The 21,600-nt window shown below is 43.5% G+C and overlaps 1 protein-coding gene across 1 annotated transcript in view; it reads left to right on the top strand.

Moving 5' to 3' along the window:
- The window catches only part of EXT1 (exostosin glycosyltransferase 1), a 273,802-nt gene extending 252,503 nt beyond the window's left edge, over positions 1 to 21,299 (top strand). Inside the window, exons 5-11 of the mRNA XM_032415568.1 lie at positions 1,076 to 1,212; positions 3,684 to 3,795; positions 4,893 to 4,988; positions 9,764 to 9,853; positions 15,118 to 15,278; positions 17,569 to 17,740; positions 20,964 to 21,299. Of these exons, the coding sequence (XP_032271459.1) occupies positions 1,076 to 1,212; positions 3,684 to 3,795; positions 4,893 to 4,988; positions 9,764 to 9,853; positions 15,118 to 15,278; positions 17,569 to 17,740; positions 20,964 to 21,149 (954 nt within the window). The 3' untranslated portion in view covers positions 21,150 to 21,299. The remainder of the gene's footprint in view (positions 1 to 1,075; positions 1,213 to 3,683; positions 3,796 to 4,892; positions 4,989 to 9,763; positions 9,854 to 15,117; positions 15,279 to 17,568; positions 17,741 to 20,963) is intronic.
- Positions 21,300 to 21,600: the final 301 nt, after the last annotated feature.

Here is a 21,600-nt window from a genome sequence, read left to right as displayed (position 1 = left end):
GTAAACATGATAAGGTTTGCAAAATAAATGTAGCTCACTTTATTACTTATCTATCACTATGTGGGATGAGACGATTGTGTTAATAACCTTAAATGATAAAGCTCCATTGAAAATGGTCTTTACTTAAAGTCACATTGCATTAAATGAGGGCCTTGAAAATAATGATTTAGGTCTTAAATCTCTTGAGAGACATGGCAGACTTTTTCTTTTTTTTTTTTTTAAGTACAGAAAAAAATTGCTGCAAACATGAAATCCTGTATCAAGTTAATTATTTGCCAAATCATGTCTTAATGAGTGGATGGTATAATTACAAGAGTTTGAAAGTCACAGAGAGAAATCTGTAAAGTGGACTAATCACGTTCATCTGACAAATGATTCAGGATGGGAGAATGTTTGACTCTAAATGTAGAATTTAATGATCTGCGAGGTCCCAAAGTCCAAAGAAACTAATGAACTAGCATGGCTATTAGTCTTCATATGCCATGGTGCTTGTCCTATTATGTGGGATGTTTTGAACAATTGTTAACTCACTGCTTTTTGAGATGAAATGTAGAAAAACTTCAGCTAACCAGTACCCCAGAGTCCTACAATTGACTTTGAAAGGAAAACAAAATATGACAGATAAATCTGCCTCCCCAATTAAAGGAACAAATTGGAACTTCAACAGTTTCTAGAATGTTCCATGCCTCCTGTACCCTCCCAACCCGGTCTCCGCATGCACATCTCTGTGGACCGAGAACAGATCTTCCTGGCTCAGCCATCAAGGAAGCTGTTTCATGCACTCTGCTTTGAAATGAGAATGTACTTATTATTATAGAAAGACAAGGTAGAATTTATGGTAAAACTGAAGTTTAATTAGGAAATTTCATTAGCCATCATTCATCTCTTTCTCTCTCCCACTCTCTTCCACTGCTCGGTCACTCTGTCTGTGTCCCGGACGCTTTTATCAGTGGAAAATTTGGGGATAGAGTCACTACTTTGAGGGACATCATTCCTCACATTTGGATTGAACATGCTCCTTATCAAATACCATCAAGGTCTCATTCTCACCACATACTGTGTTTTTATCTTCTAGATTATTCAGGACAGAATATTCAAGCACATATCACGTAACAGTTTAATATGGAACAAACATCCTGGAGGATTGTTCGTACTACCACAGTATTCATCTTATCTGGGAGACTTTCCTTACTACTATGCTAATTTAGGTAAGTGAGTTCCTTCCAGGGTGCTGCCCCTTGTTTACCCTCCAGATGTTGTCCAGACTCCGAGTCCCTTGATTTCTCCATCCTGTAGCAGGGTCTTCCCACCAGCCTACATTGGAGATGGCTTTCTAGAACCCTATCCTTAAACGGTGTATCAGGATCAAGAATTATAAATCCAGCAGAGCATTGCAAAATGAAAAAAACTCCTTTCTTGTCTAAGCAGCTGGACTTCACATAGAGTAGACTCATTCCTTTTTGAGAAACAGGCTCCGCAAACTACAGATCATTTCGAACATGATGATGGGTTTGCTATAATTTTACGTCTTCTCGTATATAAGATCGAACCAGGAGAGCTCTCCCTAATTTCTTTTTTCTTTTTTCTTTTTTCCTACAATCTCAACTTCTCTCTCTCCTACCAAAGAAAATTTGAATTAATAAAGGGGAAGGAGAAAGATTTAAGAATGGATGACAAGACAACTCTGTTCACGCATTTAACATTTATTGTGCTCGTCTTATGTACTCTGTTAATGCAATGCTAGGTGTTTAGAAACAAAAAGTCAGATGAGATACAATCTCTGCTCTCAAGCAGCTTTTCATCTAATCATAATGGGGAAAGAAAATGGACAGAGGGAGAAAGCTCTCCAAAAGGCTATTGTTACTGCCGTAGACCCTCTGTACATGGAGCCCCACTTGCGCTAGCGTTAGTAACATTTTAGACCTTTTCCCTCATTCACAGTTCCGAGTTGGAGAAACTCTGGGATAGTAAAGCATCTTTCAAGTCAATGTGGGAAAAAGACTCTAGATTTTCCACCCTGTCCCGATATTCTCCATAACAATCTCACCTCTTTTTTTTTTTTTTTTTTTTGAGTTGTGCGTGTTTAATTTGAAACTGATAAAAAGAAACTTAAAAGAAGTGGTGGCCCGAAATACCAACCGGTGACAAAGAACCCTTTCAGCCAAATCAAACATATTATGGGGACTGTATTAAAATCAGTGAATGGCCCACGCAGGGTAATGTATTTAGAATTTGGTAATTTTCAGAAAAAGGCCAGAGTCAGTAAAAAATGTCTACATATTTCCTGCAGAGAGCAGTGAGATCTCCATGTGGAGGGAGCACATTAGAAGTGTGTACATGATGCTTCCTAAACTAGTACAGGAAAATGTAGACGCGGTGCTTGTCCTCACCAGGAGAAAGGAAACCCCTCCACCCTATTTCTTCTTCTTCGGCAAAGTTTTGAGAAAGTGGAGAAGTCAGCTTCTTTCTAACATGCAATTAAAGTACCAATCGGATGATCTAATTTGCTCTACAAAACACTCACAGAATCCTTTAGTAGACGTTGTCTGATTCCTACCTTTATTCTATCAACATCAAAGCTTAACTCGAATGTCACTGCACACTCTTGTTTGCATTGAAGCTACCAAAACACAAAATTCCTGGGTCTGAGCTACTGAAGTTTTAGAAAGCTTTTAAATGTGTCTCCAGTTTCTTAGTGAGTTCTTCGGAAAACCTCATTTGGGGGGAGAAGCCATCTCACTGCTTTCTCTTCTGTGGCTCCTGCTCGTTTTACATATTTATCTAAACCTTTCCACCCAGGGCTTCAGAGCACGCGGCGGCGGAGGTCTGGGTCATGTACTTCTTCCCTCAGCTTATGTCAGAGCCGCACAAAAAGAGCTTCTCGAGAGTGTAGAGGCTTCTGCTCCAAAATGATGATGATGGGGCTGGGGGATAGCTGCGAACAATATTGAGCACTTACTGTTTGCTGGGCCCTGTTCTCACTGCTGTGTCTGCATTCACTCCTTTCATTCTGTTCTCCTAACAGCCCCATAGGTTTGATGCTCTGACTCTCAGCCCCATTTCACAGCTTTGGAGACACCGAGGGGAAGATCCCACCACCAGTGGGCGGTAGCACAGGGACTCACACCTAGACAGTGAGGCTCTGGATGCTGTTCTTTGAACCTTTACCACTTGCTGGTCATTATTGGAAATAGTATTAATCAGGCCAAAAAGACAAAAAAAAAAAAAAAAAAAAAAACCCTTAACTCTATTATGAAGAATAAGAGCTATTCAAATACCCAGGGAGAGAGCACATTTCCTTAAATCCACCTTACAATGTCAGTGGCTGGAGTAGACTCTTCTAGGAGTAGAGGGTGGTGAGTGGTGGGCTGTGTGTTCAGACTTCGGGTCCCTAAAAAGCCGCAGGGAGGTCAGAGACACATCCCCAGGGGAGGAAGAGGTTATCCGAGGAAGAGCATACAGGTGGACGTGGAGCTGTAAGTTATCAAGGTCTCAGGCAGCAGTTAACCAGCAGCTTTTCACCTTGTTTTTGTTCTGTCAGGACAGAAGAGGGGAAGGAAAAATACGCGAGGAGGGAACATCAGCTTCAGGGCGAGGCAATGGAGCGAGGAGGAATGATTTTCTAAGTGTTGTTTCCCGGTGTTTCATTGGGCTTCTCTGGCGTTTCTATTTCAGGTTTAAAGCCCCCCCCCCAAATTCACTGCAGTCATCCACGCAGTGACCCCCCTGGTCTCGCAGTCCCAGCCAGTGTTGAAGCTTCTCGTGGCTGCAGCCAGATCGCAGTACTGTGCCCAGGTGAGTGGGGGGCCAACCGCCGCCCCTGCCTCCTGCAGACCCTGCTCTTACCTGCTCCGTGCTCTGCCCCCTGGGGCTCATCCAGCCGCATGCCCTGTTACTCCCCTTTCACTTGTCCTGCTTGTTACTCCTCCCTTTCATCCGATTAGCTAAACATTCTTGGAAGTGAAATTTAGCACAGGTAAGGGACGGGTTACAAAGAGATGTTTCACTGGGGTAAAGTTAAAACATATATACCAACACATTCTTGAAAGAACGTGTAAGGACGTTATTTTGTTTTTAAACATCAAAGTGTTAAGATAACCTCAGACATGCCATGGGAGGACCCGGAAGACGGAAGTTTTCAACGGAAGAAGCAGACTTGTTGGTGTCAGGAGGTGTCCACTTTTCTTTCATAGCACCCGTGGCTTCATTATAAAATTGGGAGCAGAAGATTCTATCTATGATAACAGAATTTTCCAAATCAGTGTCACTCCCATACTCTTTCCACAGTGGCATTTCAGATTTGTAAATTAGGTTGTACAAGAAGGCTTACAAACCTGGAAAGAATTAAATCATGTTGAAGTATGCCTTTCTGAACTGAACACACTTATTGGGAATAATAAAGTCACATAAAATCAGCAAGCATTCTCGAGAATCCAAATCATGAGCTCACCCTGCTAGTTCCATCTCGGATTCTCTTCTCTCTCCCACGCTGCCTGGAGTGGCACCGCTTCCCGGCCGATGTTCTGGAGCTCGCTACCCGTTTTTATTTAATTTTGGTCAGTGTTGGTATCTCCCTCATCAAACAATATCAGAATTTAAGAAACCACTGTATCAAGATTCAGCAACCCTGAAATTTACTTCTTTTCTCCCCAGTTTTCTCCTGCCCCCTTGATGTAGTTTTTTTCAGGGTTCTCTTTTTGTCCTCTCTCTCTCTAGTTGCTGAGGGGATTGGGTTCTGGAGATTGTGTGGGAGGGGGGCTCTCTTTAAAATTCAAGTTTGATGTCTGCCTCTCTGCCTTGCTTAGGCCTCTTCTGTCTCTAAGAAGAAGCTGGGTGGAGGCCTCACTAAAGCCAGCCTTACCAAGCCGTTCATGGCCCCCTGTCCCTTTCAGATCATAGTTCTATGGAATTGTGACAAGCCCCTACCAGCCAAACACCGCTGGCCTGCCACAGCTGTGCCTGTCATTGTCATCGAAGGAGAAAGCAAGGTAGGACGGAAAGGGGCCCTGAGCGTGGAACCGCCGTGGACTGTTTGTTTCTCCGTGGGGCGCTATGGGCGTTGGCCCTAGACAGCTTCTTCCTGCCCCCCCTCCCCGGGGAGCTTCTGGCTCTGGACTCTTTTTTCTAAAATTTTCCCTGTCACTGAAAACCCTCAGCTTTGACAACTCTAGGTTCTTGAATTGGGGATTCGTGGGTCCTAACACCACCTCTTTAGGAGCTTTGTGGCCCCTCATATCCTTTCCTTCTCTGACCGTCGGTTTCCTCCTCATCTACAAAATGGAAGTAATAACATATTCCTAGGGTTGCTACTAGGATACAATGAATTCAGGGCCTGGCAATAGTGATCCTTGTATAAACGATGAGGATCAAGACAAAGCTGCTGATGGCGGCCAAGCATGAGGTTTGCTTAGCTGGTTCATCTGGATCGGTTGTGTCTTTCAGAATAGTGGCTCGTCCTCACATTTATCTTCAAAAGGACATCTGCACTTTAATTCCATATGGGTGTCTCCATCAGAGACTCACACGTGCTGCCTAGCTATCCCCTTGCTTCCATTCTCCAATTCATTTTGCCTGGAACTGAATGATCTTCTAATCATCTCTCAGCCTTAAGGGACTCTATTTGCTAATGCTCGAAATCAACATTTGAGGCCGTGTGTAATCTGGCCTTGGCCAGCCTTGCCAGTCTTCTTCTCTCTCATTGCTTCCCCCACCCAGACCCTGTCCTCTCACCAAATTTGATCATTCACAGTTCTCTAAATTGCACTGTATCCCCTCCTGCCTCTAATTCTTGCCTTTCCCTTTTGCTCTAAGTCTCAATGCTTTATCTCTGTTATCAAAATGTCCATGCATTCTTTAAGCCCCTGTTCCCATGCTACCTCCTCTTTGGAATTTCTTCTGCTCTTGGCAGCCAGGGGTGAGTTCTTTTTTCTCTAGCTTCTGCTTGTTGCTTTCTTGTAGATCATATCCATTGTGAAGAAATTAGTTGCTACTAAATGGAACAGATTGGTGAAGCATGTCATCTAAGAGACATCCTTTGTTAGTCCCCAAGAAGGCAGGTCTTGAGAGATTGTCTCACACTAAGTAAAACATCTTTGAGCCAGGATAAAAAATATCAATTAGGTCAAACCATTTGAAAATCATTTGGCTTGCTAAAAGTAGCAGTTTCATGTAGTTCGACATGATGCAGTGAGAATTACAACTGTCATGTGGGCAAGATGATCAATGCATTATCTATTCATTTCCAGTGTATGACCGCCTGCTCTATGCTGGGCACCATGTAGTATGTTGGAATGCAGTGCGCGATAGGAGGGATAAAGTCCCAGCATTCGCAGGGCTGGAGTCAAGCAACATGGTTATCCAAGAGCTGCTTCATAAGCATTTAATGAGTAAAGGTGGGAATTAGAAAATCACCTGCCTCTAGGCATGGGTCTTACTTACCCTTATGAAATCCATCTCACCATAGATGTGGTTTCACAAAAGGAATGGCATACGATCCCATATGTCTGTCTCCCCAGTGCCAATGCCCAAGGTCCCAAACAGTGCTCAGATGGCTGCTGTCAACTTTGGACTTGGAAATTCATTGTTTTTTGTGCTTCCATGGGTGACTAGCTCTCCTTCTGGTAGATAAGTCTTCCTTTGAATATGTCAGGATATCAAACAGGATCCAGTCAGACTGGGTGCCATTCTGACTTCTATAGTTAGTATTGCATTTTTACACATAGATTCACTGATTGATTTCTTATTCTCACTCTGTGAGTAGTCCCAGTTTCTTTATGAACAAGATGGTGGCTCGATCAGCTGTAGCTTATAAGATATTTCACATTCTCCCAGCCATATCAATTGCTTCTCGGCCTTTTGACTAGGATCAAGTGTTGTGCATTCTCCCAGCCATATCTGTGTCTGGGCTTCTGGCCGTTTGTTGAGTCCTAGCCTCTTCCTTGGCTTCAGATTCCAGTGGGCCATTCCTTTTCCCTCACTCTCACTGCCCTGGGATTGCACCACCTAGTAAAGCATTTGTACTTAATTAAGTATCACTTCAGGCTCTGTATTCTGGAACCTCGGCCAAGACTCAGGCCCATTTTGAGGATTCAATGAGATAGTGCATTACAGGGCCTTAGCCCTGGGCCTATGATGCACCCAGGGTCCACTAAATGTCAGCTGCTCTTCTGGGTGGCATTGGAACATTACAGTTTGTTTTATGGGCTGTAAAGCGAGTTATTTAAGTCTCTGTGCCTCAATTTCTCCTTCAGTAAATGGAAGCAATCATAATACCTAAAACAGGGTTGCTAAAAGATCAAATGGTACAATACTAGATGTGTAAATGCACTCAGAAGTGCGGATGCACACGGTGCGTGCTTGGTAAATGTTAACTCTTACTGTGCTTTGTATAATTACTTAGGGATATTCCTTATCTTCCCCATTAGACAATAAACTTGAGTCTTGGTCATTTCCTACCCATGTTTGCTAATTCCAGAAGGGGTTGGGCTGGTATATGGTAGCTAAATATTTCTTACGTGAACTAGTAAGCAAAACCCATTTCACTTAGGATTGACTTTCTAAGTACTCCAGTTCCTTTCATGTTAAACCATTCAACTTTTGGAATGTGGCCGAGGCAAGGTATTTGGAAGAGAGCGTCTAGTTTCTACACTAGAATTTGAAGTTGCTGGACGATGGGCTCATAACCTCTGTTGATGAAGCAGGTTCAGAAAAAGGAAATGGATCCTTTTATAAAACCAGTGGTTGGGAACGTAATGGGAAGGAAGTCATAGGTCCTGCTCATTCCCCATTGTACATTTCCATATCTAGCCTTGAGTTTAGGGTTGATGTCTTCACTGTTTTGGCTGCAACATTCTATTTTGAATTTATAGGCCTTGTCTGTGCAGCTCTCCCCTATAGACTTAACAAGGGAAAGGTCAGGGCATCACTAAGCTGGCAGCTAATGGTTTCTGTGTTAGTCGGTGGACATGTAAACTGTATCAGGAGAATTGCTTTAGGCTGAGATTTCTGAGCACCGTGTATATGGGGTTGCTGATTGCTTTATATTTTATTTTATTTTGAAAGCCTGAGAAAGATAAAGAAAACTTGACCCAGTTGACGGATGTGTAGGAGCAGACCCTGGAGCCATTTATGCTGTAGATACATCCCTTGAGCTCCCAGAGTTGGAAAATAGTGGGCACTTCCCATCCTTTAATGTCAGCAGCCCTCCAGTAGCTTCATGGGCGTGGAAACCGAATCTCATAGATCAGCTGGCTTCTTGTTGTAAATACAAGCTTGAGCTTCCCGGCGGTGGGGGTCCTCAGATTTGTGGGTGTCGTAACTGTTGATATGACTTGCAGAGGAAGGTGGTGAAGATGAGGTTGCCTGATGTGCCCCCAATTCACTTTTGAGGTCCTTCTCGAACCTGAGACAGGTGTCACATAGTGGCTGAGGTGCTCTACAGAATCTCACCATGGGGGATGAAATGCTGGCAGGTCCGTCCTGAGCAGGACACCTAATCTTTCTATGCCTTAGCTTTCTTGGCCGTAAAATGGGGTTATTACAAAGGAGAAATGCGATGCTATTACAATGTTAGTTATTCTTATCATTCTCATGGTTAGCTGTTCTGCAGTACATTCACCACAGAGGCTTAAGGTATGACTGTCACAGAGAAGTCTCTCTAGTCTTTTTTTTTTTTTTAAGATTTATTTATTTGAGAGAGAGAGAGAGCATGAGCTGGGGGAAGGGCAGAGGGAGAGAGAGAGAGAGAGAGAATCTAAAGCAAATTCCACACTGAGCACAGAGCCCGAAGTGGGACTCGATCTCAAGACCCTGAGATCATGACCTGAGCTGAAACCAAGAGTCGGACGCTTAACCGACTGCACCACCCGGGCGCCCCGGAGTCTCTCTAGTCTTAATTTTCCAGCTGGTCCTCTCATGCCCAAAGCCCTCAGCCCAGACCGCCCGCACACACCTCACCATGCCTTATCCTGGGGCTGCCCAAACTTTATTCGTATACTACCTTCACCGTTTGCCTAAATCCATGGACCACGTCGGCTATTTTTAATTTAATATTTGTCTATAAATCGGCTTACTTTTCATTTCAGTGAGATGATTTTTAAATAACTTTACTACTACCTGTTATTGCTGTAGCTACTGATACATGTGTGTATATTTTTTTTCTAATCTATGCTAACATCCATAAAGAGGAGAATTTTTACATGTTTCCCTATGTACCTCCCAAAACGACATGGCCTTCCAGTGGTATGTGCCCCCCACTTGGAATCACAGCTCCATCCGTCTAGTCTCTCCAGGCCTCAGTGTGCGGGTTCTCTCCTCTGTGCCTTCACATCCGCTCAGCCCTGTTTCTGCCTCACTTCTGTTTATACCTGGTGAATTCCTATCCATCAAGTCCTCCTGCAGTGTCATTTCTTCTACGAGGCCTTCATCTGCCCTTCCGAGCGGCTGGTTGCAGGCTGGGACAGATCGTCTGCATCTTGATGTCTGTGCGGACTGTGAACTCCTCCGAGACAAGAGAATATGTCTCCCTTACCTTTGTGTGCTCCCTTTGACTAGCAAGGTGTCTGTACACACTAGGCGCCCAACAACTGTAGAACAAGTGACTACACTGATGGGAAGTGGAAGTCTTCAATGTTCAGGGGTGACATGGTGGCAGAACATTCTTTTTGAAGGTGAGGATGGGGGAGTTTTCCCGAAAACAGGTCTCTAAGTTTACCTCTCCTTTCCTTAATTCCTTCCCTCCTGCCTGCTTTCCACCCACTCCCAGGTTATGAGCAGCCGTTTCCTGCCCTATGACAACATCGTCACAGACGCCGTGCTCAGCCTCGATGAGGACACTGTGCTTTCAACCACGGAGGTAAGCGCCCCCACCTGAGGAGCGGGCGGGGGGCTCTTCAGGCAGTTGCCCCAAACCCCAAGGTGCCGGCGCTTCTTTTTCCCCGGGCCGTGGCCAACCTGAAAACCTTTTTCAAAACTTCCTGCAGAGTCGGTTCTAATCAACCCAGTTCCTGTGAGCACCTTGCCACCACCTGGCGCCCGGAAAAGGGCATTTTCCCCTTCGTTTTCTCTGCTAATTGGCTTCTCATTTGCATGGCTGTGCCTCACCTCTTCCGTCCTGCCTGCCCTCCTTTTGTTTTTAAACAGCACAGCTACCAGCAGGTGTGTGGTACCCAGAAGAGAAGGGGGGGCACCTGCTTAGCATCATCTTGAAACCACACGGTGCAGAGCAAATGGCCCATCCTTCCCCAGTGATCCGAATGCCTGTGTGGGTGTGTGTTGCCTTTGCTGGGGAACACTATTCTGGGTTCTGAAGGCAGCCTCTCTGTCTCGGTTTTAAGTGCTCATTTTCTTTCACCCGCACAAGAGCAAACGGTTTCACTTTAAGACTGAGACGGGAGATCCTTGCTATTTCAGATGTTCAGGTATTTGTGCCAAAAATAAGATTGCATGAAGAACGTGTGAGGAGGAGAGAGAGAGAGAGGAGGAGAGATAGATATGATAGAAAACCAATTTTTACAACTCGAATGAGTATTGATCTCAGAAACCTTACTTTAAACCATCGAGGGGACCAAAGACAGTTCTATAAAAATGTCGTATATTGGAAATGCATTATTAATGGTAGCTGCTAAAAAGCGTGGAGTCTGAGCTACTTATACCTTTCCCTTTCTTTTCCCCCTCTTATTCATAATCATTTTCTTTTCAATTTAAACATCGACACTTACCAGCATGCACTCTCCTGGACGCCAGTCCGATTCTAATAGCCTGCCATCCATGTAGCTGGCACTGGGTGTTAACCTAGGCTAGCAGTCCCACTGTCTCCTTCTTGAAATTCCATGGATGCTTCCAATTTCCATCCGATGGAGTTGAACAGACATGTGCAGCCTGAACAACCCCAGGACAAAATGCCCTGGGCCTCACCTTGGTAAAAGGCTTTCTCTGCAGCCCAGGCTCTATAAATACTCGGTGAATGAATGATTGAAGGGATGCATGCTGAGGGGATCAAAGTGTGAACGCACAGCCGATTGTGTCCTGTGCAAGTTAGCAGGAGAAGGGGGTTCGGGGGGCCGGGGGGAAGATAGGTTTAATGTTCCAAGGGAACGGCAGCTATGGACTACGGGGTATGGGACGCTCTGGCTTGCATGTTTCTGCTGCTTCCTGCAAGGGAAGCTGGCATCCGAGGAGCACATTCGCTCCCCAAGTATCTATCGAGGGATCTCTTTGTTCTGCTCTCCGTGCCGGGTACTGGGATTACACAGTTCCTGCCGATGGCCCTCCGAGTCCTGGCAGCAAACAGAATTCAAGTCAGGTGATTCCAGCGAAGGGATTTCGGATGACTTAGGTGGGTGGGGTTAAAGATGCTGAGGTACCTGGAGAGCGGCAAGAATAAGCAGCAGCTCCCCCTGCCCCTTCCCCCAGGTCTGAAGGAAATAGTGTTTCAGAGTCTCTGAGAGGTGGAACTGGGGAGAGGACCTGCCCGATGGGAGCTATGATCACGGGGGGATGTGGCAACTGCCCGAAACTCTGCTGCCAAACCTAGGAGGGAGCCAGGGAGAAATACTCCGACCTCTCGCTCTCTGTCCCGCCTCCGTTTGCCGGCGGGTGACTCCCGCCGACCTAACCCAGTCAGCCCCTGGCCTGTCAGGAAGACCGGGCTGTGCCTTCCAAAGTGGACCTTGGAGGGCAAACACAGGGAGAACAGCACCTCGCAGGAACGTGTGGTCAAGACAGCGATGGCATATATTTAAATCCTTATCCCTTGACCTCAGGTACTCATGCAGTTTACGTCTTCCCCTGGGCAATCAGTCCCACTCTAGAGTTGTTTTTTTCCCTGTCCCACGGTCACATCTGTTTCGGCTTCTGTGATGTTTCCGTGGGGCTGGTGAATTTCTTTTCAAAGACGAGCAATTCCAGCCGCTGGTATGCGCTGGGAGGAACGTGTGACCTCTAGGAAGTAATTAGAAGTCAGTGTGGATGGAAAGTGATATGTAAATTTAAGAGGCCGGTGGTCTGGTTTACTTTTGCCTGCTGATCATGGAGTGATCGCATCACCTAATGGTCAAGGACGAAGGGCTTCTCTTTTTTTAAGTGAATAGATGGTGGTTCATTTTATTTCCTCTCTAAGGAGTCTCCGCCTGTTTAAATGCCGCCCTGTAGTATTAAGGATAGATTTTTAAACAGCATTCTGCAAAGGGTATTAGATTTAGTTGGTTTACAGTTATTTACATTTATCTGGGTTGCTGCAAATTCTCAAAAGAAAACAGATGTTGGTTTTTAAGCTGACCTTTGCCTCCTTTGATGTGTTAATGATCTTCGGGAAAGCAGAACTATCACAAGAATCATAGTTTTATCTGAATTTACTTTTTGAGTTCCTTTGAAATGACTTGAAACAGCTTTGAGATAGTAAGAAATTCATGTGATGAGAAAACCCCATCGGGTTCTATAGGCGTTGCCAGGGTGTGTGTTTCCTTTTCAAAGAATCATGGAAAACCCCAAAGAGCGCTGGCAGCCGGCCTGCTTGACGACGGGCTGCATGAGATACCGTCCCATCAGTTGACACCATTAATATTAAGCACCAGTGATGGTGTGCAGGTTATCACAACCCGATTTCCATCTTCTGGCAAATACTGTCCACTCCCCTGCTGCTGGTTTTGAGATGCCCTGTACCCCAACAGGCTTTCTTAACGTATTTTCCAACACCCCTACTTTTTTTTCTGGATGTTTCCATTTGGGTGGGGGGGACAAGCTATATGCTTAAGGCTCTCTTATCTTGAGTTAGGGGGCCAAACTAGATTTTCCTAAAAATTTGAATATATGGCTGTTCACAAAAACAGTGACTTCTAGACCCAAAGGATTCAGAGATAAAAGGACCCTCACAGATCCCTCAGGCCAGTGTTCCGGAAGGATGGTGTGTGCCCCTTAGTTTTGCATGGTTCATGGCAAGCATATTTCAGCAATTATATTTACTGTTTGTTGGAAAACAATATAGCCAGCAACCAGACCTAGGTTTTCGCTGACAGGTTTGCCTAGGATGAGGCTAATGGGGGGGTGGGGGGAACCAAGCATGGGCAATTTAAAGAACAACAGGAAAGAAGTGATTGTATGGTGTGGGAATGTGGCAAAACGGGAATGACATTGTGCATGTGGTGAAAGCATGGGGACTACTGATCTAGGCTGAATTGCTTTGTTCTTTTAATTGAGGTAACATTCACAACATGAAATTAACCATCTTAAAATGAATAATTGAGTGGCATTTACTGCATTCACGATGCTGGGCAGTCATCAATTCTGTCTTATTCAAAAACATTTTGAATGGAGACCCCATATCCACTCATCAGTCACTCCCTAGCTTTTAGAACCGCACATCTGTTTTTTGTCTCTGTGGATTCGCTTCTTCTGGGCAATTCATACAATATGTGGCCTTTTGTGGGTGGCTTCTTTCACTCAGCACACTCTTTGCAAGGCTCATCCATATTCTAAGTATTCATTACTTCTTAGAGCTGAATAATGTTCCGTCGCATGGATATACCGTGGTTGGTTTATATATTCGTCAGTTGATAGAACCTGGGTTGTTTTCACTGTTGGCTGTTGCAAATAGTTATTGCTTTTCGACCTCTGAGAGGTAGGAACCGGACTTGACACCATCACTCCGTTCCCAGCCACCATCACAGCGCCGCGACTGGAAATATTTGTGGAATAAATGAAATTTCCATTTGCATTGCTTATGGAGAAGAGACAAGAAAGTTTGTAGGCTGAGTGTGTAACCTGTAGAAGAGTTGAATTGTTCTCAGTACTGTAGCAGGAGAGCTAAGAAGGAGGCTATGGTAACAGTACATGACAAATTTGAAACCAGATGGCTGGATTTAAATCGACTCTGCCACTTACTGCACCTCCATGTACCTTAGCTTCCCTCTCTGTAAATTGAGACTATAAAATTACCTACTTCACAGGGTGATATTGTGAGGATTACGTGAGTTAAAATGTGTAAGTACTCTAACCAAAGCGTTACATGATTATGAGCATTATATGATTGTTTGCTGTTACTGTTCTAAATTTTTTTTTTACTTTCTGTGTACTTCTTTATCATTCATCAATCATAGCAAGTAAGAAATTTGCTCACACATTTGAAAACAGACTATTTGCTAATTATAAATGTCGGTTTTTAGCAGGTTGAGAAGTACCTGCTTTGGGTTATCATAAGCACTGGACAGTCATTTACCTGCATTTTCTTTAAAATAATCACGTTTAGGGGTGCCTGGGTGGCTCAGTCGGTTAAGCGTCTGCCTTCGGCTCAGGTCATGATCCCAGGGTCCTGAGATCAAGTCCCGCATCGGGCTCCCTGCTCAGTGGGAAGCCTGTTTCTCCCTCTCCCTCTGCTGCTCCCCCTGCTTGTGCCCTCTCGCTCGCTCTCTCTTGCAAATAAATAAATAAAATCTTTTTAAAAAAATAAACAAATAAAATAATCATGTGGCTTCACTTGGCCTCTTCCCTACTTACTCTTAGTGATTTTTCACTGTGGATGCTTTTTCTAGATTTCTTTTTTGCTGAGCATCTTCAAACCTGAGAGGCCTGACTTACATTCTCTATGATACCTGCTCTGAATTCCTGTTAGAACTTGTGTAGTTTTTAAACTTCTTTTCTCTTGCTCTTAAGAGGATGCTTTTATTTTAGTCACTTTGGCTTTGCTGGATGCTAGTCATGCTGCATGCTGTATATTCATACTCTGGATGTGCATGGGAAATCTCTCGTCTACAAAACAGATGCATGTATGCCTCGCATGAAACAGTGGTCACGTGCACCAAGACGGAGGAGGGGGAGACAGCAATTGCTTTTCTGACTTGTGTTTTTGCTTGAACAAACTGGATTCTAAAGGACATATCAGCAGTTTCTTTTCTTCTTTCATTTCTGCACTAATCTGAAGTTTCTTCAACAGAAAACATTAAAATGTGCATAATTACGGGGCAAAATGTCAAGCAGTCAGTTTAATTTGCTGATGAATACATGGAATTAATGTTTCGCAACAGTCCTGGGATTTCGCATCATGAATTAGCAGGGGGAAGGTAATGTTTTGTTGACATTTGTTAACACTGTTGATTGCTTGTTTGGCTTGTGTTCTGCCTGCAGGTGGATTTTGCCTTCACCGTGTGGCAGAGCTTCCCTGAGAGGATTGTGGGGTACCCGGCGCGTAGCCATTTCTGGGATAACTCTAAGGAGCGGTGGGGGTACACATCCAAGTGGACAAACGACTACTCCATGGTGTTGACAGGAGCTGCTATTTACCACAAGTGAGGAATTTAGAAATCCCGCCTGTCGATTTTTACGTAACTCCTTCTATCGTAGCTTCTGGCTGTTGCATAAAGAGGAACTTGGGCCAAATCTCGTGAGCAACAATAACAAAAATTAGTTTGCATTGCTGTTTAAGTTCTGTCAGTGTGGCCAGCCTGTGTCTTTGAAACCAATAAAACCCCCTGGCTTACTACTGCATTTCCAGAAATAATGGTAGAGAAACATATCAGGTTGTCTGGAGTTGGAGGACATATTGAGTAACTGAACATTTAGAATAACAGCAACAAAAGTACATACTTAATTGTGCACCCCCAGACATCATTCTGAGTGCTTGGGATTTACCAAAGAGTTAAAAAAAAATTTTTTTTTTCTTGCCTAAAGTAGGTTTTCTATTCCAACAAGGGGAGGACATGATATTTGTAATAATTCTATAATAGGTTAAGGGGGTGAGTTATATAGCAAAAAGGCAAAGTCGAGCAGATCAAGGTTCCTTATGAGGATTATAGGGGGCATTCCGTGTAAAGCACTTTAGAACATTATCTGGCATATAGTAAGTACCGTGTAAGTGATGGCTGTCGTCATCGTCATCCATTATGTGTTTAGGGATTCAAACAATAAGTGTAGGTTTCCTGTCAATGGTGAAGGTAGAGGGGAGGTTCAAGGGTGGCCAGTGATTCTCATTGAACAGGTGAGATCAGAGCAGAGACTTGAAAGAAAGAGGGGAAATCATCCAAGATTTTTGTAAGAAGAGTGCTCTAGTGTAGGGAACAGCTGAGCCAGAATGTTGGATAAATGCTCTGAACCAGAATGTTGGAGGAATAGCAGGAAGACCAATGTGCTGAGAGTAGACTGAGTGGAAAGCAAGAGAGAGGTCATGGGGGGCCCAGATGCAGGACCTTGCTGCCCATCATGAGGACTTCACTCTGAGTGACGTGGGAGCCAGTGCAGGGCTTTGAGCAGAGTGGAGACATCTTTTTTATATTTTAGGGCATCCCCTCTGGGTGCTGTGTTGAGAGCAGACTATATGGGGGCCAGGGTAGATACAGGGAGACCTATTAGGAGGTGATTGACATCTAGGCAAAAGTTGATGGAGCCTGGGAGCCAGAAGTGGTAAGTAGTGATCAGATTGTGGGCATATTTTGAAGATGCTCTAACATGATGTCTTGACAGATTGGTTATAGAGTTTGATGGTTAAGCTTTTTTGACCTAAGGAACTGGAAGGATAGAGAGGCCATCAAGAGATGGGGAAAGCCCTATGGATGGATTTAGGTTTTAGGGAAAATACAGAGTTCAGTCTTGGGCATGTTAAGACATCCAAAAGGGTATGTTGGAAAAACAGCAGGGATGGAGATATACATTTGGGGGTTGTTTGAATATATTTGGTCTTTAAAGCCAGGGAACTTGGGTAAGACTGCCAAATTAGTGAGTTTAGATGGTTAACGTTACTGACTCAGTCATTTTCATCCATTCTTCTGCCTAGTCTTTTTTAGTAAAGGATAAAAAATCTTGCTATCTCAGGGATAGAGTTGGAAGTGCATAAACAATAAGCATTTAGGTGAGCCGAATCTTGATCTTAAGACCCTGCTTCTTAGAAGTTCATTGTTCCCCTTTCTTCCCTGCCACTAACACACAGTGAATCTTATTCATTCAGGTTATTTTTCCTATAAGTATATGCTATTATGTCCGTCTTAAAAAAAGAGTAGAGTGAGAAATAAGTCAACTTAATTATGGGTCCTCCATAATGCCTGACCACCAGATTAATTAAGGTTTTGATCTAACAGTGTCAAAATAATATGGTTTATAGAACACAAAAATGGAATGGTGTATTGTTGGACTCAGAGTTATAGGATAGTATTGACTACAGTTCTGATTAAGCCAGTAATTAAAATTGTAAAGCAGTTTGTAAGGATATACAGATTATGTGTAAGTAACTTCTCTTACCATCCGAGTATTCAGTTTCTAACCAACCACCCTGATATTAAAGTCAGGCTGGCCAAGCAGTATCTGCATCTGTGTGTATCTCTTGTACCTTCTTTCCTTGTCTGTAAAGCAAGGATAATAATAGTACCTATATCATAGGTTCCTTATGAGGATTATAGGGGGCATTCCTTGTAAAGCACTTTAGAACATTATCTGGCATATAGTAAGTACCGTGTAAGTGATGGCTGTCGTCATCGTCATCCATTATGTGTTTAGGGATTCAAACAATAAGTATAGGTTTCCTGTCAAAGAAGACCACCTGTGATTATATAATGATGGCCACCTATGAAACCTGTCTTGCTTTTACAGATATTATCACTACCTGTACACCCATTACCTGCCAGCCAGCCTGAAGAACATGGTGGACCAACTGGCCAACTGTGAGGACATCCTCATGAATTTCCTGGTGTCTGCTGTGACAAAATTGCCTCCAATCAAAGTCACCCAGAAGAAGCAGTATAAGGAGACAATGATGGGGCAGGTAAGAATAGAACTCTCCTTCCCTGCTTTGCTCGCTGGTGGTTCAGCCTGGGGTAATGACTCACAGTTCCTCTAGGAAGGATAATGAGGAAATTTAAAAAAAAATATCTGAAAGTCCCAAGGGAGTATATGGTTGGCACATGGATGATTGGGAAGACGTAAGTCAAGGGTATCTTTCTCTCGAGATTGTAAAAGCTCTCATATAACCTACAAAGTGGCATGAGAAACATCAACCTTCTCCAGAGTTTAAGACCTACAAAGAATTTATGTAAGTTTATTGTAGGTGCTTTATTTAGTGAATAGCTAATAATATTGTCCTCAACACAGCCTTCTGGTGATTGCTCTTGAGTTGGGTGAGCATCTTGGTGACAGACCAGGAATCACAATCCTTGATTTTCACCTGGAACTGGCACATAGAAGCTATACACAAGTCAGTTACCTCCTGAAACTCAGTTGGCTCATCTCTAAAATGGAAACAGTAAAAATCGACCTCACAGGGTTGAGATAACATGTATGAAAACTTCTATGAAAGTAAAATATTGTTGAGTCACATAAGTTTAGAACTAAAGATACTTGCAAGGAAATCTAATCCAACTTTCTCTTTTTACAAGTAAGAAAACGAGGACTCAGAGAATTTAAACATATTGCCACAAGTCACCTAGTATTAAGAGACAGAAGTGGGAGTTGAATCCCATGCTCTGTTCCTTCCACTACTCTTTATTTTATACCTCCGGCTACTGTATCAGGCTGATCTGGATATGCCGAGGCTCATTCACCTTTATTCGTCTTGGACAGAGCCCAGTACTATATGGAAGAAATCAAAAACCTGTAGACCATTTAGATACACCCAAATTAAATCCTGGAGAATCCAACAGCATTTGAGTCAACCTGGAAGGACGTACTTGAGGGTTGGATCAGTTTGGTTGTTGAGGTTTTCCATGTACCTTGTTCCAATCATTATTGAAAATCATATACAGATCTAGCTTTTGCAAAGGAAAACTTAACCAGACCTCATGTTAACAAAATTGATGGATTTTCGTTCACTAAATTTAGTAAGAGCAAAAATCTTGCAGGATCTTAAGTTTATAGAATTTCATAACTCAGTATTTACAAGTGTGTACTGATTATCAGGCACTCGTCTGGATACTGGTTGTGACAGAGCTGCTGTCCTTAGTGAGCAATGAGTCTAGTGGAAAATTTTATTTCCCTCTAACTACTAAAAGAACAGGAAAGAGGATTTGCAAGAATTTTTCATCTTTAAGGCTAACAGACTATTCCAATTCCAGCAAGATGTATTGAGTGGCTACTGTGTGCCCAGGCGTTTTTATCAATGTCATTTAAGGACACAACATTCCTTTAATATTGTTTGCTCAGGGAATTCTATGAACTTCCCTGAGGTTATACACTCATTAGGAGTGGAACTCTGATAACACATGGTTCCTTAGGAGTTTGTTTTATATATATATTTTTTTAAGATTTTACTTGTTTGCCAGAGAGAGAGAGCACAAGCAGAGGGAGTGGCAGGCAGAGGGAGAGGGAGAAGCAGACTCCCCGCTGAGCAGGGAGCCCGATGTGGGGCTTGATCCCAGAACCCTGGGATCATGACCTGAGCCGAAGGCAGACACTTAACTGACTGAGCCACCCAGGCGCCCCTTGTTTTATATTCTTTGCATAGATTTGCCTAATTCTACCAAACCAATATTTCAAGTGATTTTACACATACTTTGGGACAAATCTGAATTTAGCCTTAGACATAACTCGATGTGTCTAGTTAGATATGTACTATATATGCCCCCCGCCTTCCTATCATGCACATGAGTTTATTGAATGTATGACTGGTAAAAGGATATCATGTGCTAATAAGATTATGTTTTTATTACAAAGGAACTCTATCTTCTCTCATATGTTGGTTGACCCAAAATAAATGTTAAAATCTACAGGCAAAAATGATACTTGGATGATTCTGAATTCTTTTTTTTTTTTTTTCCATTTGTAAAAGAGAATAAGAATAAGCTTAAGCTCTTGACACTAGTCCGTTTGCATAGGTGTGCACTTGCATGGGGGTAGGGAGCCTGGCCCCATACCAATTTAGAAACAAAATGAGGTCCCTTTGGGACCGTGTGCTCTGATCTGAACTCATCTGGTTAGCTTAATTAGAAACTTCCTCTGGCTTACCAAGTTGAGTTCTCTTAGTATAAATGGTAAAGGATGGAACCTGAGCTCTGCGCCTTTCTAGCCTTGAACAAGTAAGTGTAGCTTCCCTGAACCTGCTTCCTCCTCTATGCAGTGGGGATGGTATTACCCCACTGGGTAGGGAACTTGACCAGGTTGTTGTGATGAGACTCAAATGAGCTTCATGGAAACACTTTACAAGTAGTGTTTTGTTATTCTGCTGCTCAGAGGTAACTTGACATTTGTATTTGCCTTCAGTGGTTCCTTTCAAGCATGTTGACACTTGTGGTTTTTAAGTGACTCTGAGTGATTCTCACAGTAAAATGTACCTTCCTGCAAAAGCATTTTCCAACAGTGCATGAGAATAAAAACACACTGAACACACACCCATGCATATATACATCATTGTACAGTTGCCTATTGATAAATGAGTGGGGGGGGTTCCCCCCAAATCCGGTAGCTCCCTTTTTCTTTGTTTCATAAAAATGTGGTTTGAACGACATGATGCTTATTTAAATGTCAGCACTTAAGTCATTTAAAGCTTTCTTTTAATTCAGTGTCCTCTACATGATCTAAAAGTGTTTAACCAGCCTTAAGGCAAACACCGAGAGCTAAAGAGATGGTAGCCATCTTTTCTGCTTACCCAGAATCAACCAAGTAAACCAGAAGGTTTTAGAAAGCTGTCTTTGAAACCATAAACACATTGTGAGTCATAGTATTTGTTCACATGTACGAAGAGAATTTTTATGTTTACTGACCGTAGTAGCTGAGGCTCAATGGTAAATCATTCCCAGACCAGAGAATCAGTCCATGTGGAGCTTTGTTTGTATGTTTTTAACGTCAAAGAATGTAGCATATCTTCGGAAAACCTTCTGGCAAGGCTGAAACCCAGGACTGGTGCTTGCACCTTCCCCAGCACAGGGGAGGTTGGGTGGCCCGTCCAGACCCAAGCTCTGCCGCTTGCCCTCGAACCTGACTTTGGTTCTCTGCAGCATCCCCATCGTACCTTGCACCTCGCTCATTGTCTTCCTGGTTTGTCTCCCTTTCCCCAGACTTCTCGGGCTTCCCGCTGGGCTGACCCTGACCACTTTGCCCAGCGACAGAGCTGCATGAATACGTTTGCCAGCTGGTTTGGCTACATGCCGCTGATCCACTCGCAGATGAGGCTCGACCCTGTCCTCTTTAAAGACCAGGTCTCTATTCTGAGGAAGAAATACCGAGACATTGAGCGACTTTGAGGAATCCAGCCAAGTGGGGGAGGGGAAGCGAGAAGGGACGGGGTCAAGCTGCTCTCTCTTCCCAGTGCAGATCTGCTCAGCAGCGGAGCCAGATTGTGCCAAGTATCCAAATAATCTCAGATGAACAGAATGACAAAAAAAAAAAAAAAGGCCAATGAAAACTCGACTCCCGGCTCCTGGGACTGCACAGGACTGCTCCAAACTCACCTCACTGGCTTCTATGTCCCAAGACTAGGTTGTGTACAGTTTAATTATGGAACATTAAATAATTATTTTTGAAATGATTGCTATGCAGGTTTAAACTTTTTTAATGATCAAAACTATTAAAAACCAGAGTTCTTTCTTTAATCAAAATTGTGTTGGTCGTGACTATTTCAAAGCTGCTACTCTTCTTCCCACAAACATCATTGCCCTTGGTCATGCAGGGTTTCCTGCGGTTACAAATGTTCAG

The sequence above is a fragment of the Phoca vitulina genome, unplaced genomic scaffold, assembly GCF_004348235.1.
Source record: "Phoca vitulina isolate PV1807 unplaced genomic scaffold, GSC_HSeal_1.0 scaffold18, whole genome shotgun sequence".
Classification (NCBI taxonomy): Eukaryota; Metazoa; Chordata; class Mammalia; order Carnivora; family Phocidae; genus Phoca; species Phoca vitulina.
This window is presented reverse-complemented; position numbering and strand designations above follow the sequence as displayed.